Source organism: Liolophura sinensis, chromosome 6 (assembly GCF_032854445.1).
Source record: "Liolophura sinensis isolate JHLJ2023 chromosome 6, CUHK_Ljap_v2, whole genome shotgun sequence".
Taxonomy (NCBI): domain Eukaryota; kingdom Metazoa; phylum Mollusca; class Polyplacophora; order Chitonida; family Chitonidae; genus Liolophura; species Liolophura sinensis.
The window spans coordinates 80964738-80984008 of NC_088300.1; the positions used below are offsets into that span (position 1 = coordinate 80964738).

The following is a 19271-nucleotide window of genomic DNA, read 5'->3' on the forward strand; positions in this document are numbered from 1 at the left end:
ACAATGCATTCTTTGTCTGCGCTCCAGCACCAACTTCACAACAATGCATTCTTTGTCTTCTGAGCTCAAGCACCAACTTCACAACAATGCATTCTTTGTCTGCGCTCCAGCACCAACTTCACAACAATGCATTCTTTGTCTTCTGAGCTCAAGCACCAACTTCACAACAATGCATTCTTTGTCTGCGCTCCAGCACCAACTTCACAACAATGCATTCTTTGTCTGCGCTCCAGCACCAACTTCACAACAATGCATTCTTTGTCTGCGCTCCAGCACCAACTTCACAACAATGCATTCTTTGTCTTCTGAGCTCAAGCACCAACTTCACAACAATGCATTCTTTGTCTTCTGAGCTCAAGCACCAACTTCACAACAAAGTATTCTTTCTGTCTTTTGTCCTGGGGGCATCAGCAGAAGATCAAAACCGCCCAATCTCTATTCTAGTCTTGGCCAATTGTAAATGATTCTTGGCAGTGTAGGGTTCAAATTAGTACATTCCTTTACATTTTTTTCATGTTTTTTAGCATTATCATGAACTTTATAGACATCAGGTTACCAGACGTGGTAAAAGTCTAGTGGCGTGGACCCCGGCAACGCTGTTGGATAACAGCTTTAATTACATTTTATGTTTTATGAGTAAGTCAACACTAAAAAGTCTGAAAGTGAAATGAAACTAAGATTCCACTATCTTCATGGTTTTTCATGGATTTCTGATAACTTAATGCATTGGTGTGACTTAACCATGAATATTGCCATGTTATAAGATGGGCAAGAAGCTCTACCATGCCAAGTGGAGATATTTTATACTGAAATGTCATTGTGTTGTCATGAGCACATAACTTGACAACTTGAATTCAGCTGTGGTGATACTTAATATGCACTGGCCATACATCAGCTGATAGAAACTGGGGGCATACTATATCTCGGCAGACATTCAGTTTAACATTTCCAGGTGGAAACAATCTCTGCCTATAAAGGTATCGGTAGCTAGCTGTCACCGCCGGGGAATCAGCGTGCCAGCACAATGCAATACACAGGAATGTCTGTCAGCAACCTGTCTGTCATGGGTCGTGGGTCTCTCTGGTTTCCTCCAACCATAATGCCATCGTATAAGTGAAATATTCTTGAGTACAGTGTAATACATCAATCATATAAATAAATAAACAAGCACGTTCATCACACTATACTTTATTTACAAGACACATGTGTATGTGAATTGCAACAACCAACTGTTTTGTAGGTTTAAGGTAAATGTAGCACTTCTCTTGTGATGTCCACTGAGACATGGTTTAACATCCACAATACGCCCTGTAACAGGTCACATGAGCTGAGCAGCCGAGTCCTCTACATCAATCAGACAAACGCTGGGCAGTTTCAACATCTCAAGTACACAAAGAACAATCTCAATTATTATGATCTACAATAATGTTGTTAGATCTGGACACTTTTCATCCACACAACTGGATTCTCGTCCAGATGTCAGGAGCTGAAGATCTGAAGAGAACCATCAGTAGAATTATCCTCAGCATTTTTCTGGAATAAGACAACAAATCACCAGTACACGTATGCATTCAATCCACCTGCATAACTCTTCTCACCATGTGGACTTCACAGCCTCCCCGGTTTCATCTGGAAGCAAACTAGAATTATCTACAAGCCTAGTACTTTCTCTGGAGGGTTAGGTTTGGGAAACTCGCCCAGCTTGTCCTCATAATAGGCATACAGACGGTAAGGTTTTAGTTCATAGTCAGCCCTGTCTTCTAGCCGTGTCAACTCCACACCAAGGTCCTCCAGGTTGGGCAGGCCTGTCACCACATCTGTCACATGTTCCTGTGAGAGACAGAGGTCATGCACTGCTTAAATACAGGAGAGTCATGTAGCCAGTAAGATACATCTGGCCAGGTTGCTCAAAGAACTATACATGTGAAGCAAGATGAAATGATAAAGATCAAGAAAGTCTAAACTGCCTCCCTAGTTTGACAAAAAATACAGTATGTTACAACTGCTAAATTGGATAATATGAAACCAAAGCCCTTCTGTTGCCACTTCACAGTAAGTGAGGAAATTTCATCACAGAGCCACATCTGTACTCTCCTATTAGGACATGTGTACCTTAACGTGAACATGTGAGAGTGGGAAGGTACAAATTACTTATCCAAGTCGTAGGCTGACCCCTAACTTAGTGTGTCCAGTGGCAAAAGTCTTCAGTGGAGGATATCTGAACAGTAGCCTCGATACAAATCAGGGTTGGATCCAGAAATTTTTGTAAAGTCCGATTTAAGCTGTTTGTGCAAATATTATGAAAGGAACATATTAGTGACATCCACACAATATAGCCGGGATGTTGTTATAATCTGATTGACTGGAGTTTTACTTTGCAACTATTACTTGAAACCATGGGATATCCTACAAAAGGAATGGTAACGTTGTATTTATACCAGCATATGAAATAATAATTAATTAGCCCACTACCAGTACAAAAACCAAAGAAGACAATGTTTGGAGCCAATATATTGAGCCTTTTGAATTAAATTGTCCCTCTTCGTCGAAAATCGAACAAACCGTTGTATTTTTACACTACATAAATGTTGTTAGAACTAACAGTATCCAAAAATCGCTAGCTCAAATCAGCAAGGCATGACAAGGGAGGTAACTCTTCATCAGCTTTCATGATTTTGTTACAGTAAAGTCCATGCACTTTAATGCAATAATGGCTGTTAAAAAAGACATTATGAACACCAGCTGACTTCATGACAAACACAAGACGTTATTTTTGGGAGAAAAGCTATTAATCGGCAAGAACTAAGTTGGTTGCAGTAGCTGGTTCCACAAAACATAACACACTTCTTCTTTACAGAACCACATGTAAACAAGGCTGCAGCTCGAAACATGAACACGTGGAAGTCTTATGGTGTTTTTGTTTCTTCTTCTCCATTGATCCTGCCATTAGCGACCCCAGTAGTAAAAGACTCGGGGTACTTACAGTACAGACTAAATAAAAAGGTTTAATATTTTGACAAAATCATTTCATTTTGCTTTATTTTTGGACCTACTGATTTTTTAGAAGAGTCCGTCTGACGGACACAAAGAGACCCTGTATCCAACCCTGCAAATTGACATCAAATCTAGTGAGTTAATCACTAATAAACGGCTACCTACTATAACACCCTTCTTTTCTGCAAACCACTTATCAGTCTGACAACAGTACCTAAAATTTAATTACTTCTCTGTGAAAAACGAACCTCTAAGGCTTAATAATGTAACAATGTTCAAACAACATGCTATGTTACATAAGTAGCCTTACTGCTTCCACTTTCTCCATGTTAAACCTTGGGTAATTTGGCATCATTCCCATAACTGTGGCAGTCAACCTGTAACACAAGACACCAAGTCAAAAGGCTTTACAAAAAGGAGTAACAAAAAGTAGCAGAAATTCCTTTAAAGAAAGTATTGCTCATAAAATAGTGGCCTTGTTGCACTATGCAATAAACCTCACGTGACAAGCAGTGATCACAGCAGGGAACAGGTTCACTTACTTCAACAGCGGTGATACATTTGTGATCTTGAAATCTTCGTATCTCATAAGCTTGTATATGTAGTCAATGATGTCACACAGGTAGTATCGATGAGGGCTGAAATCAAGAACAGATGTAGTCAATGATATAAGACAGGTGGTAACAATGAGGGCTAACAGAACAGATATAGAGTTACCACAATCAGTTACCAAAGTCATAACACCTGCAGTGCTCCTCACATCAATGAGTTAACACAGTTACAACACTGGCAGTGATCCTCCCATCAATGAGTTAACACAACTACAACACTGGCAGTGATCCTCCCATCAATGAGTTAACACAAATTACAACACTGGCAGTGATCCTCCCATCAATGAGTTAACACAATTACAACACTGGCAGTGATCCTCCCATCAATGAGTTAACACAATTACAACACTGGCAGTGATCCTCCCATCAATGAGTTAACACAGTTACAACACTGGCAGTGATCCTCCCATCAATGAGTTAACACAGTTACAACACTGGCATGATCCTCGCATTAATGAGTTAACACAGTTACAACACTGGCAAGATACTCACATTAATGAGTTAACACAGTTACAACATTGGCAGTGCTCCTCCCATCAATGAGTTAACACAGTTACAACACTGGCAGTGATCCTCCCATCAATGAGTTAACACAATTACAACACTGGCAGTGATCCTCCCATCAATGAGTTAACACAGTTACAACACTGGCAGTGCTCCTCCCGTCAATGAGTTAACACAGTTACAACACTGGCAGTGCTCCTCCCATCAACAGATAGTTCCATTGAGTACAGGTCTAATTCTGAGTCCATGGAAGACATGTGGTACATGTGATACATGTGGTACAGGAAGACACGCATACAGCAATAAGCACAGAGTTTAATTTCAATTCCAGAAAAACACAGAAAACAAAACTGCACCATGAGCTTGACAAAAGGCTACCAATTAACAGCTAACAGGGTCACATAATACTTTTTTTAATGGCATTTAGAAGTTGAATTGGATAACAGAATGAATTTATGGATCACAACTTCTATTTATTCAGTGAGCGATGTTTGGGGTATAGTGACTAATATCGTTACCAAACATAATGATCAATTAGTTACAACAATGGGTACTTAATGAGAGGGCTACCTTGTTAATTTCAAGATATGGACAAAGAGGAAACATACAACGGATTGACAAGATGGACAAGAGAGGGTGGCGCTGAATACAGCGCCAGTTTTCCCTTTGTGCTGGGTCAGGAAAGTCCACAATACCATTGTAGCATTACAACCAGACCACGACCCAAAATAGCTTCTAGACCACATCACAAACCAACAGCCCCGCATCAAATTTAACATGGAGACAGAAGTCAACCAGCAGTTAACATTCCTAGATGTTCTTGTCAGAAGAGATGACAAGCTGCAAACCTGTGTTTATCGCAAACCAACGTACATTGACCAGTATATCAACTATAAGTCCAATCACCCGACCAAAATAAAAACTGGCATGATATCAGCACTAACCAAGAGAGCCGTCAATTTATCATCCAATCGTATGTGGTAAGGTCTGCCAGTAACCTGCGGATGGTCATGGGTTTCCCCCAGACTCTGCCCTATTTCCTCCCACCATAACGCTGGACGCCGTCATATGTGAAATATTCTTCAGTACGGCGTAAAACGCCAATCAAATAAATAAATATCATCCAATCAACAAGCCCTAGACTCAGAGATAGCCCATCTCAAGACAATTTTTACTGAACTGAACCCTCTGGCCCTTACAAACTGGCCCTTTCTCACGTCATCAGACCATCTTGCCCAGAGAAACTGCCAGCCAAGGATCCATCACCTATTACAGTCACACTCCCCTTCATCAGCAAAATCAGCTACCAGATAAGATGCCTCTTAAAACAGGCCAATACTGACACCATTTTCAGTAGCATTAACACCTTCAAAGACCTTTTGAACACTTCAGGAAAACGATCTCCAACTACCTGTCACCCCAGCCCCAAGCCCCAACCCCCACCCCCCCTCCCTTCACAATTATGAAATTAAATGCTTTAAATGACATCGAAATGTTGCTCAGTGAATAAACAGAAGTTCTTATCCCTAAATTCGTTTTGGTAAGATCACATACTGTATTTCACCTAAAGTTGTTATCCATACATACGTTCTGTTAAGGTCATATACTGTATTTCACCTAAAGTTGTTATCCATACATTTGTTCTGTTAAGGTCACATGCTGTGTTTCACCTAAAGTTGTTATCCATACATTTGTTCTGTTAAGGTCACATGCTGTGTTTCACCTAAAGTTGTTATCCATACATTTGTTCTGTTAAGGTCACATGCTGTGTTTCACCTAAAGTTGTTATCCATACATTTGTTCTGTTAAGGTCACATGCTGTGTTTCACCTAAAGTTGTTATCCATACATTCGTTCTGTTAAGGTCATATACTGTATTTCACCTAAAGTTGTTATCCATACATTTGTTCTGTTAAGGTCACATACTGTGTTTCACCTAATGTTGTTATCCATACATTTGTTCTGTTAAGGTCACATGCTGTGTTTCACCTAAAGTTGTTATCCATACATTCGTTCTGTTATCCATACATTCGTTCATTTTGACGTCACATGCTGTGTTTCACCTAAAGTTGTTATCCATACATTCGTTCTGTTATCCATACATTCGTTCATTTTGAGGTCACATGCTGTGTTTCACCTAAAGTTGTTATCCATACATTCGTTCTGTTATCCATACATTTGTTCATTTTGAGGTCACATGCTGTGTTTCACCTAAAGTTGTTACCCATACATTCGTTCTGTTATCCATACATTCGTTCATTTTGAGGTCACATACTGTGTTTCACCTAAAGTTGTTATCCATACATTCGTTCATTTTGAGGTCACATGCTGTGTTTCACCTAAAGTTGTTATCCATACATTCCTTCTGTTATCCATACATTTGTTCTGTTAAGTTCACATATTTTTCAGGTGACAGTTTGCTTAATTCTGATTGATTCATCCACCGAATAGGGCCACTAAAGAGCTTTTTTGTTACATTTGATGAAATTCTCATCAGGAAAACTTAGGTGATGGCATCTAAGAAGCATTTTATGGCTTTTCTGTGCTTCTGAAAGAGCATTGTTACCGGCCAAAATTGTAGGTGAAATACAGTATTTGAAATCCAGGTCAAATATTCTTGAGCATATCATAGAACGTGAAATTGACATGACAGGTAACATACCCAACAATTTCAAATGTTTTGCCAGCCGTGCTTGGATCTCGGATCGCAGCAACAACTCCAGCTGCCACGTCTGATACCTACAACAGTAAGAATGTCAACTATAAAACTATAGAAAGGAATCAACATTTTTCACCTTTTGCACATTAACTTTTAACAAATTCATGAAAGCTAACCAGTGAAAATATTAATACATGTACATTGTGACTGAAAAAATCAGGTACACAACTTACGAATATTATCTGGACAAAAGCAACTCAAAAAAAAAAGGTAATGCACCACAATATTAACTCGCAAAGGAAAATAAAATGAAGATTAGAAAGCAATATGACATGCACCACTGATGTAAGCATTAGCCCAATTCAGAAATCACCACAAAATCAACTTGCACTTGGAGGGGATAACAGGCAGACTTCACTTACAAATACAGGTTGTTTTATGGTCTGTCTTCCTTTCTTCCACAAGCCAAGAGAATTTGATGTCGATCGTCTCCCTAGATGAGCAAAAAAAATTTCAATTTTATGAATGTAAATCCACATTTCCACATTACAACAAAAGTAAAAACTTAAACTCCATTCGAAACGATAATTATCCGTGACTTCAAATACTTGCACATATTCACTCCAGAAGTAGATTGGGAGAAGATATGAGGATGGTTAAAGATGTTCTTAAATACTAAGAGCAAAATTCTTCACATCAGCCAATACTTAGGGAATCACTTTACCCACTATCTCACCATATCAAACAGAAGAGTTGAGAAATTACTTTCTATCAGAAAACCTTATTTCTGAGCAAATTCTATGAAGGCAAACCAGTTAAAAAAGCTGGTTATTACAAGCTACCAACATGCACTTAAACATGACGAGCAGGTACTTTTGGAACTTTTGTTTGAGGACATCATCAGTTGTGACAATCTTGTGTAACGTAACTTTGTGCAGACTTACAGTAGTTGGAGTAATAGCGGAGGAATCTGTCTTCTTGGCCGTAGATGTCGGCGGGACGGAATATCGTCGCATCCGGGAACTCTTCCTTCACTGCTAGCTCACCTTTAGCCTGCAGATGACAGACCTAAGGCTTAACAACCAATACATTTCTACTACTTCATATGAGAGTTCATCAGGATATTTTTATTTAGTTTGATTGGTGTTTTACTCAGTACTCAAGAGTATTTCACTTATACCACGGCGGCCAAAATTATGATGCAATGAAACCGGGCAGGGCCCTGTGGTAATCCAAGATCAGGTTGCTAGCAGACCTTCACATGTATGGCCAAAGAGGGAGCCAGCAGAGAGCTAACTTGAACTCACAATGAGCACATTGGTGAGAGACTGAATCAGAACTAGGCTAAGGCATCACCGCATGACCCAACAAACTATCCACAACAGAGAAAAGAAAAAAAAATACTGTGCCATGTAAACAAAACCCCTCAGCCTTAAGTCAAAACAATTAAAAAAAAGTCAAGGGACAAATCAGGAAAAACATGACAAGCACGCTGAAAGTCAGTACAGTTCTTGGGGAACTTAAGTTCATTGTTCAAGAGATAGCGGGATAGAGTGTTTAGCGGGCAATAACCAGACGGATCAAGATATGGATGGCCGGATGGACTAACACTGGACAGACAATGTTAATTTCCATTGGATTCCTGGTGAAAACAATTGTGATGTAAAGATTGAACATTTGTAGTCAATGTGTGGGACATCGGGATACTCTATCTGCAACAATACTGCTTGTGATTGGTTACTTGTCTGTTATTGATTGACAGTACGGAAAGGTCTATTGGTCATGAAACACTGACAATAAATCAACAAGAAAATGAGCAGACACACACCAACAGCTATGACACCACAGCTAAGCCAAAATAGGCTGAGGGGTAAAAAACTATACTTCCCACCACCTGAAAGAGAGCTCACTTATCTTGGTAATGAGATAATGGGAGTCTTGCTTCATACAGAGAGCTCACTTATCTTGGTAATGAGATAATGGGAGTCTTGCTTCATACAGAGCTCACTTATCTTGGTAATGAGATAATGGGAGTCTTGCTTCATACAGAGAGCTAACTTACCATGGTGATGAGATACAGGGAGTCTTGCTTGATACAGAGAGCTAACTTACCTTGAAGATGAGATTCTGGGTCTTGCTTGATACAGAGAGCTAACATACCTTGAAGATGAGACTCTGGGAGTCTTGCTTCATACAGAGAGCTAACTTACCATGGTGATGAGATACTGGGAGTTGTTTCATACAGTGAGCTAACTTACATTGGTGATGAGATACTGGGAGTCTTGCTTCACACAGAGAGCTAACTTACCTTGGTTATGGGATACTAGGGGACTTCCTCCACACAGAGAACTAACTTTATTTCTTGGTGATGATGATACTGGAAAACTTGCTTCACACAGAGAGCTAATTTACCCAGTGATGAGATATTGGGAGTCTTGCTTCACACTGAGAGCTAACTTACCATGGTGATGAGATACTGGGAGTCTGGCTTCATACAGAAAGCTAATTTACCACGGTGATGAGATACTGGGAGTCTGGCTTCACACAGAAAGCTAATTTACCATGGTGATGAGATACTGGGAGTCTTGCTTCACACAGACAGCAAATTCACCATGGTGATGAGATAGAGGGAGTCTTGCTTCACACAGAGAGCTAACTTACGACGGTGATGGGATAGTGGGAGACTTGCATCACATAAAAAGCTAACTTACCTTGGAAATAAGATATTGGGAGACTTGCTTCACACAGAGAGCTAACTTACTTTTGTGATGAGAAACTGGGAGTCTTGCTTCACACAGAGCTAACTTACCACGGTGATGAGATAGTGGGAGACTTGCAACACACAAAAAGCTAACTTACCTTGTTGATGAGATACTGGGGGTCTTGCTTCACACAGAGAGCTAACTTACTTTGGTGATGAGACACTGGAACCTCACCTCATGTAGACAGCTGACTTACTTTGGTGATGAGATACTGGGAGTCTTGCTTCATACAGAGTGCTCTGCCCGGTTTCCTCCCACCAAATCATACAGAGTGCTAAGTTACCTTGGTGATGAGATACTGGGAGCCTTGCTTCATGTAAAGAGGTAACTTACTTTGGTGATGAGATACTGGGAGCCTTGCTTCATGTAGAAAGCTAACTTACTTTGGTGATGAGATACTGGGAGCCTTGCTTCATGTAGAAAGCTAACTTACTTTGGTGATGAGATACTGGGAGCCTTGCTTCATGTAGAAAGCTAACTTACTTTGGTGATGAGATACTGGGAGCCTTGCTTCATGTAAAGAGCTGACTTACTTTGGTGATGAGATACTGGGAGCCTTGCTTCATGTAGAAAGCTAACTTACTTTGGTGATGAGATACTGGGAGCCTTGCTTCATGTAAAGAGGTGACTTACTTTGGTGATGAGATACTGGGAGAATTGCTTCATGTAGAAAGCTAACTTACTTTGGTGATGAGATACTGGGAGCCTTGCTTCATGTAAAGAGCTGACTTACGTTGGTGATGAGATACTGGGAGCCTTGCTTCATGTAGAAAGCTAACTTACTTTGGTGATGAGATACTGGGAGCCTTGCTTCATGTAAAGAGGTAACTTACTTTGGTGATGAGATACTGGGAGCCTTGCTTCATGTAGAAAGCTAACTTACTTTGGTGATGAGATACTGGGAGCCTTGCTTCATGTAGAAAGCTAACTTACTTTGGTGATGAGATACTGGGAGCCTTGCTTCATGTAGATGATCTGAGGGTTAAGACTGGCGTTGAGAGCAGAGAAGTGTATCAGTCTGGACACACCACATTCCCGCGCTAGTCTGGCGATACGGCGACTCCCTTCCACATTCACATCATTCAATTTGTAATTCCTATTCACAAAACAAATAGTAGCAAGATACACTCACTGTAAATTTACTAAAGCATTCACATACGTGTAGACACCATACATAAAACTGGTTACAACAGCTTTACCAACACTGGACAGCAGAAAACAAAATGTTTTTGGGTTTGACCTGTCACATGCAACAGGTACTGATTTTTGTTATCTGTCTCTCTCAAATTTTATCTGTGCCAGTCTCACTATGAGAAGCCTCAATGTAGCGTGCAATCTGATAAAATGCGACTCAGATCTTGTCCCCTAAAAATATGTGGTGTGTTTTCATGAGTAACGTGTTTGGATTCAAAAGAAAATAAAGTAAAACTGCAACTTGCAGTTTTAATCTTTCACCAAAGAAATATATAACATGTAAATAGCACAAGATTATTGGCTTTATTTCTACTGTTACTCTGTGACCCATGGGATATTTGGTATTTTAGGTTACTCTGTGACCCATGGGATATTTGGTATTTTAGGTTACTCTGTGACCCATGGGATATTTGGTATTTTAGGTCAATCTGTGACCCATGGGATATTTGGTATTGTAGGCTACTCTGTGACCCATGGGATATTTGGTATTTTAGGTTTAAGATGATGAATATAACATCCATATAAGCAAAAGCAAAAGGGTTTTTCTGTGAATAATGGAAGAGGGTGTTCAATTGGCTACTTTTCTTTGTGAACGAGTTCAATTCCAAATGCACAAGTCATGATGTTGTTGCTTCCGCGCGAGTGTGGCGTCGTCAGCAATACAGAACACACTTGGCTCCCTGTGACAGGCGTATCTCATCATAAAGGTTTTAATGTTTGTACACTTTCAGTAAATGCCTATAGCTTTCATCAGAATGGCTGTAAAAATTGGTGTGAAACAAGAGGGGGTGAGATTTGGCTTACTGGCATGTTAACATGTTGGAGTACAGACTTCCCCGAACGTTTGAGAATGGCTTCTTTCCTTCATTTAATACACTGATTTAGCATAACATACATTAAAATGGCGATCATTTTACAAATTTGTTGGTTTAGTAGCTATAAAACAATGATATTTGCACTATGGGCAATAACCCCAAGTCACTACTCACATTTAAGTTGCAATTTCTATCATCGGAAACGCATGTTAACTCCCGGAACATTTCAGCACCCGACTTATCGATCCTTATCTCATGATATACACTGTTCTAAACTGGATTTCTTACCTGTCACTAGCAACAGGTAAGATTTTATTCTACCTGCCACAAGCCAATTTTATCTGTCCTCGAAAGGTGGACACATGAACATTTTGCGCCCTGCGGAGGCATGCTGACTTCAGCAGAAACTTCCACTGTTTTGCTCTTTTGCGAACTCCTACCAGATAAGAATCTCAAATTACAAAAACAAAATGAATTTCCTGGTGAAAATCTACCTGGTGTATTTAATTATGCACCCTGTCATATCCTGTGTAACTCAGAGAAGGCTTACCACAATGAAATCTGCATTAATACCTATTACAGGTTATACAAGCCAGTGATGCAATCAACTCACTGTGGAAGAAATAATACTATGCCTTCTGTCCAAATTGCCAGGCTTACTTTGTCTTGTAGTCCTTTCCTATCAAGTTGACAACCACATTAGAGTAAAGAAATAAAGGTGTACATGGAAATGTCAGGCTTACTTTGTCTGGTCTTCCCTTCCTATTAAGTTGACAACCACATCAGAGTAAAGAAATAAAGGTGTACATGGAAATGTCAGGCTTACTTTGTCTGGTATTCCCTTCCTATCAAGTTGACAACCACATCAAAGTAAAGAAATAAAGGTGTACATGGAAATGTCAGGCTTACTTTGTCTGGAATTCCTTTCCTATCAAGTTGACCACCACATTAGAGTAAAGAAATAAAGGTGTACATGGAAATGTCAGGCTTACTTTGTCTCGTATTCCCTTCCTATCAAGTTGACAACCACATTAGAGTACTGCATGGCCTGGCGTACAGACTCTTCATTCCGTAGTTCATATGGCTGCAATCAGTAAGCAATATTATCACAACACTTCTCAAACCACCGGAAACAAAACTGGGTTCTACCTGTCAGAATTTTCATATGTACAAACATTTTCAACTGACCACTTAATTAATATGGCTAACAGAAATCACAGTGTGTTTTGTAAATGCTCTTGCCTCAGGAGACAGAGTTTGTAATACCAGTGTCATGAGAGACAAATGATACTTACCAAATACACCACGAGGTGAAGAGAGGCAAATGACAATCACCAAATCCACCACAGAGCGATGACAGACAAATGACACTCACCTAATCCATGATGAGAGGCGAATGACAATCACCAAATCCACCACAGAGCGATGAAAGACAAATGACACTCACCAAATCCACCACAGAGCGATGAAAGACAAATGACAATCACCAAATCCACCACAGAGCGATGAAAGACAAATGACACTCACCAAATCCACCACAGAGCGATGAAAGACAAATGACAATCACCAAATCCACCACAGAGCGATGAAAGACAAATGACACTCACCAAATCCACCACAGAGCGATGAAAGACAAATGACAATCACCAAATCCACCACAGAGCGATGAAAGACAAATGACACTCACCAAATCCACCACAGAGCGATGAAAGACAAATGACACTCACCAAATCCACCACAGAGCGATGAAAGACAAATGACACTCAACAAATCCACCACAGAGCGATGAAAGACAAATGACAATCACCAAATCCACCACAGTGATGAAAGACAAATGACACTCACCAAATCACCACAGAGCAATGAAAGACAAATGACACTCACCAAATCTGTGATGAGAGACAAATGACACTCGCCAAATCCACCACAGAGGTATGACAGACAAATGACACTCACCAATCTCGCAATGAGAGGCGAATAACAATCACCAAATCCACCACGTGGTGATGAGAGGCGAATGACACTCACCAAATCCACCACAAAGCAATGAGAGACAAATGACATTCACCAAATCCACCACGGAGCGATGAGAGGCAAATGACACTCACGAAATCCGCGATGAGAGGCGAATGACACTCACCAAATCCACCACTGAGCGATGAAAGACAAATGACACTAACCAAATCAACTACGAAGCAATGACAGACAAAATGACACTCATTAAATCCACCACGAAGCAATGAGAGACAAATGACACTCACCAAATCCACCACGAAGCAATGAGAGATGAATGACACTCACCAAATCCACCATGAAGTGATAAGAAACAAATGATACTCACCAAATCCACCACCAGGCAAAGAGAGGCGAATGACACTCACCAAATCCACCATGAGGCATTGAGAGACGAATGACACTCACCAAATTCACCATGAAGTGATGAGAGACAAATGATACTCACCAAATCCACCTCGAAGCCATGCGAGACAAGTGACACTCACCAAATTCACCATGAAGTGTTGAGAGACAAATGACACTCACCAAATTCACCATGAAGTGATGAGAGACAAATGATACTCGCCAAATCCACCTCAAAGCCATGCGAGACAAGTGACACTCACCAAATTCACCATGAAGTGTTGAGAGAAAAATGACACTCACCAAATTCACCATGAAGTGATGAGAGACAAATGATACTCACCAAATCCACCATGAAGTGATAAGAGACAAGTGACACTCACCAAATTCACCATGAAGTGATGAGAGACAAATGATACTCACCAAATCCACCTAGAAGCCATGAGGGACAAGTAACACTCACCAAATTCACCATGAGGTGATGAGAGACAAATGATACTCACCAAATCCACCATGAAGTGATAAGAGACAAATGATACTTACCAAATCCACCATGAAGTCATGAGAGATAAATGATACTCACCAAGAAGAGAATCTGTCCCAAGTCACCACAAAGTTTAAGAGGTGCCACATCATAAGGGTCCCCACGGTAAGGGATAATCACCTGAGATCCAATCTTACCTGTCATGCAAAAACACATGAATTAACACCAGCTCCTAAATGTCTCATCAGTAATCTCTCTTGGAATTCCTCTTTTATTTACTGATCTATCCTGATGCAAGTGATCATTATGCATTTATTATGTTTTAATTTGCTTGGTTCTTGGAACATTTTAAAGAGAAAGATAAAAGAATATATATACCGCCAAAAATATCAAAAATGTTAAATACCTAATAAAAAGTCTCTCTTCCTCACAGGAGAAATACGAGGTGATAAACAAATCCATGAAGTTTCACCTTGGCTGTATTTTCAAAACAACCTTCCTCATGGCATGAACTCATTCTCCTGGGATTTGTGACAACTAAGATCCAGACCAGTTGTCTTTCTGCTATTACCTGAACATAAGTGATCCTACATGTAACTGGCTTACCCAGCTTGTTGACAACATAGCTTCCCACGAAGCCAGATGCTCCAAACACAGTGGCAACAATTCCACTAAATGACGACCGTCCTCCACGTCCTCTCTTCAGGGCAGCCAGGTTTGTGGCACTGCTGTCATGGCGCCTCTGCACAAACACTGCTCCGTTCACACAGGGAGCTTGGTGCCCTAGAGAAATCAGTGAAGTCAGGGACAGGTCAATAATCTTAAGTCTAACTTAACTTAACTTAGTCTAAAGTCATCAGGTTTATGAGTTCCTAAAAATCCACAAGTTTATTCACTAAAACTGTGCAACCTCTTGTTTTCCAAAATGACCAATCAGAACATACAATTAAGTGTCTTGGGTTAGATTATTTATTCACAAGTCTGTTGTTAGTTATTGAAAACAGATGTATTAATTGAATGGATGTCCTTTACTTTCTTTCTGGGATGTCTATCCAAGGATCCCTTTCCAAACAGCTAAGTTAGCTGCCAAGATTTCTCTGGTATTAGCTTTTGCAAAATTTTATTCGGCCAAGAATGACCCCTCACTTTATTTAAAAACCTCATGCAGTTACCTGCCCTTTAGTTCAATTAAATAAAATGTTGAGGTCTATCTTCAACAATTTCTGATACTTGCCTGCCTCAACAATTAATCGTTCAGGCAGATAAATATCAGAAATTGATGAAGACCTCAACATTTAATTCAATTGAACTATCTGCCTTTGTAAAATATGTTGTGGCAGTCAGTACAAGGGGTCCCTTTGGGCATCACCAAGGAATCTCAGACCCATGCAGCCTAGGACAGCCGATCGACTTTGTGCTTGACAGACGAAGATAAGTGTAAAGACGATGGGTAATTTTTGTCTTAAACACCCGGCCAGACAAACTGCAACGGCAGCTGCACCAGATTTTTAAATGGATGGTGCTCTTCTGTTGGTTTCAGTTCATATCTGAACAAAATGTTTGCCAAACCTAATGTGGAGATTTTAAACTTGAGTGATGTCACGTGGTTAAGTGACGTTAAGTCGTTGAAGAGGCAGCTTTTCATAATAAACCTCTGAGAAGGAGCTGATTGAATAACAATAGGATCACCTTAGTCTTTACAACTGCCTACTGTATCCAAGGGCTAGCACCATGCAGAGCCTAATTATCGTAGCGTTTTCCAGTCGCCTTCGCCAGTGGTTAACTCTTGACAATTGCATGTTCAACATGTGATGAAACAAGTTATTTCGACTAAGTCTCAAGATTGCTTTGTAAATTCTAAAACGCTCAAATGTGAAAAAGAAAACGTCTTACGCCCAGCAACGGCGATATTTCTCAGCACCAACACCGACATTTTGCCACTGAATGTCAGTGGAATGCAATTTCTTAACTGAAATTCTAATACGGACAGAAAGTCAGACTATTCAGTTATGGTGACGTCTTCACTTCTCTGATAACTTCCATTTTCCTTCTGGACACGAATCTGCGTTGGTTATTTGACTTTAAGAATCTTAAACTCTAAAATACACTGTATGGGAAGAATAAGGAATAATTCCGTATCCGTAAGTTTTTCGATTTACTTTTAAAAATTCGATCATCTATGGAGCCGAGTGAATGATTTTCTCTTTCTTACTGATCGCTTTCAGACATTGCTTTAAGTTATCGTAACGGTAAGTAACACTAGATAATATTTAATAAAGCTTGCTTTGACTTTGATTCATTGAAAGAAGTAAAATAAGCTTATTTAGTAATATTCCAAAAAAGTGTAGGAAGATTTCCATTTCGTGTTGGTATATCTCGAAAATACGACGTGCATAGGGTTTTTCATAACTTTCATGACTAAAGCAACAAAACTGCTCGTTTCCATCATGTAGCTGTTGCTCATTTATGTCGGAGATTCCCTGCTTGTACAGATTAATGAATTGAATCTTTGAAACAGAAACAAACCACGACCAATAGACAGCGAGATGCCTGAAACTCAAAGGAGTGCAGTATGATTATGTGTTATACAGCCGGCCTATTGCCGACATATAGCAAGAGATCGTTTGACTTGTTGAACTAGACTACGTGATGTAAATATTGCATAAATAAATAAATAAATATTAAGATAAAATTTTATTTTAAGGCAAAGAAATAGATGCTGAAACTTGCACTTTCCAATAGGATATCATCCTTAAAAGCTAACACATACCTTTTTAAGATCACAAGTACACTCACGATCAGACAAAGTGTGCAACATAATCAAGGATCACGCCTTCACATCACAATTAATAATTCACTGTTATTTGCTTTAAAAGTTTTTAATAAGTAGTCTGAAATATTGAATATGCATCAGCTTATCTTTATACTGGCATTTAGTAAGTTGGCTGAGATATGATTACCCCTGGTGCATCCACTGGTACATGTAGAATATATTATATGAGTTCAATTCATTTTTGTTTCTTTTCAGATTAATGCTGTGGGAGGAACTTTGAACCAGAACTAACCATGTCTTACATGTTAGCTCATTTACATAATGGTTGGCAAGTCGATCAGGCCATTTTGTCGGAGGAGGATCGGGTCGTGGTGATACGATTTGGACACGACTGGGACCCCACCTGCATGGTAATGGATGAGACCCTATACAAGTGTGCCGAGAGGATACAAAAATTTGCTGTGGTGTATTTAGTGGACATATCTGAGGTGCCAGACTTTAACAAAATGTATGAGTTGTACGATCCTTGTACAAGTATGTTTTTCTACAGAAACAAGCACATCATGATTGACTTGGGCACGGGAAACAACAACAAGATCAACTGGGCAATGGAGGATGTGCAAGAGTTCATTGACATTGTAGAAACGGTGTATCGTGGCGCGAGGAAAGGTCGTGGCTTGGTAGTCTCACCTAAAGACTACTCCACCAAATACCGCTACTGACAGCATTGCAAACTCTCATTGTATTGTGACTGTACACTTCTTGTCATGGTTAAATGGGTGCGGATATGAGTAGTGGACATGACGTCGGAGAGACTTAAGCTGGCAAGCTGTCATGTAGCGTTGACCTCACGACAGGTCACAACAATTTACGTACATCATTTATGTATGATGCCACATCTATTGATCATTCATCAGTGTCGTCATCGATATTAATTATTTTGACCAATACAAGCATGTTACACACATATGCTGAAATAAGGTGTTAGACTGTAGCTTAACAGTGTCTGGTCAGCCAGTCAAGGTGTAAAGTCCAGAGGCATATGTGATCATTTGTCAACCTCACATTCCACTGTGTCAGCTCTGGAAAAGTCAAATGTACTATTACGTGTACTTCGATGTGTTTCTTTTGCAGGTCAGGAATGTTAAGGTCAGACCTTGTGATGAGTAGATTTACATTTTGAATAAACAAAGATGTACAAATGAGTTTTGTGTGTTGGAACGTGCTCTTCTTTAAGTCAGATCAGACTTTACAGGCTCTCTGCAGCTAAGTCCAATTCTGGCAGGTAGTATAGCAAGAAAAGTAAACAGGAGGATTTGGTTAGAAATAAAGGGAAAGTCATGGAGATATGGCCTCTATTTCTGGTACCAGCATGTCATTTAGAGGATACCTGAAAAAACGCTTGTTTGTTGTTTCTAAAAACAAAGTATAATGTGATGTAATGTAGCCCAAAAGCTTTTTTCTTGATGATAATAAATGGCTTCAAGCTACAGAGAGTATTGAAATGAAGCAGTCTGCTGTGGTGATGCCCACCTTGATAGCAGTCAGAACAACTTTGTTGGTTGGGGAGACTGAATTGGTGTACTTTGGCTGGTCCTGCGTTCCTAATACTTTAATCGATGACATCATTTCCAAATAGTTTTTACCATTGACGGAAAATATATATAAGTTGAGAGTTATTAAGAAATATGAAATATGCCACAAAAAAGAATATTTATTATCTAATTTTCCTTAAAAGCATATTTTTCGTTTAATATTACCGTTTGATGTATCCTTTCTTAGAACAAATCCAAAGAACACATTCTGAAATCAGAAGCTTTCAGAATGTCTTAGTTGGACTTTTTCTAGTTTGTGAAGAAGGAATGAGATACAGCAGCTTTTTAGACATGTTGGCGTTCTTGACCTGTCAGCAGGGACCTGCGTTAAAGGAAAAGAAAACTTAAAAACATGAAACTACAGGCTGAAAAGAGCACATTTTTTCTATCTGGTGGTGCCTGCTGCATAATTTTGCGATTTTTCCTCGCCATACATGTAAAGCCTGAAAACGGCCAAGCTGGCATAAATCGCTGTCCACGCTGTCCCCCATCTTCAGCACCCTGTAATTTATGCTGGGGGTGT

The 19271-nt window shown here is 39.8% G+C and overlaps 2 protein-coding genes across 2 annotated transcripts; one reads left to right on the plus strand and one right to left on the minus strand.

The window, feature by feature from the left end:
* Nucleotides 1–1172: 1172 nt before the first annotated feature.
* Nucleotides 1173–16325, minus strand: LOC135466373 (NADH dehydrogenase [ubiquinone] 1 alpha subcomplex subunit 9, mitochondrial-like). The gene is made up of 11 exons (XM_064743815.1): nt 16274–16325; nt 14987–15163; nt 14480–14577; nt 12531–12622; nt 10463–10625; nt 7712–7820; nt 7190–7260; nt 6771–6847; nt 3537–3632; nt 3305–3371; nt 1173–1830 (listed from the first exon to the last, which is right to left on the minus strand). The coding sequence occupies exons 1-11, from the start codon at nt 16311–16313 to the stop codon at nt 1651–1653; spliced, it is 1170 nt and encodes a 389-aa protein (XP_064599885.1). The 5' UTR covers nt 16314–16325; the 3' UTR covers nt 1173–1650.
* Nucleotides 16326–17446: 1121 nt separating this feature from the next.
* LOC135467600 (thioredoxin-like protein 4A) lies at nt 17447–17875 on the plus strand. The gene has a single exon (XM_064745373.1). It carries the CDS (start codon nt 17447–17449, stop codon nt 17873–17875), a length of 429 nt encoding a protein of 142 aa, XP_064601443.1.
* The last annotated feature ends 1396 nt before the right edge of the window (nt 17876–19271 follow it).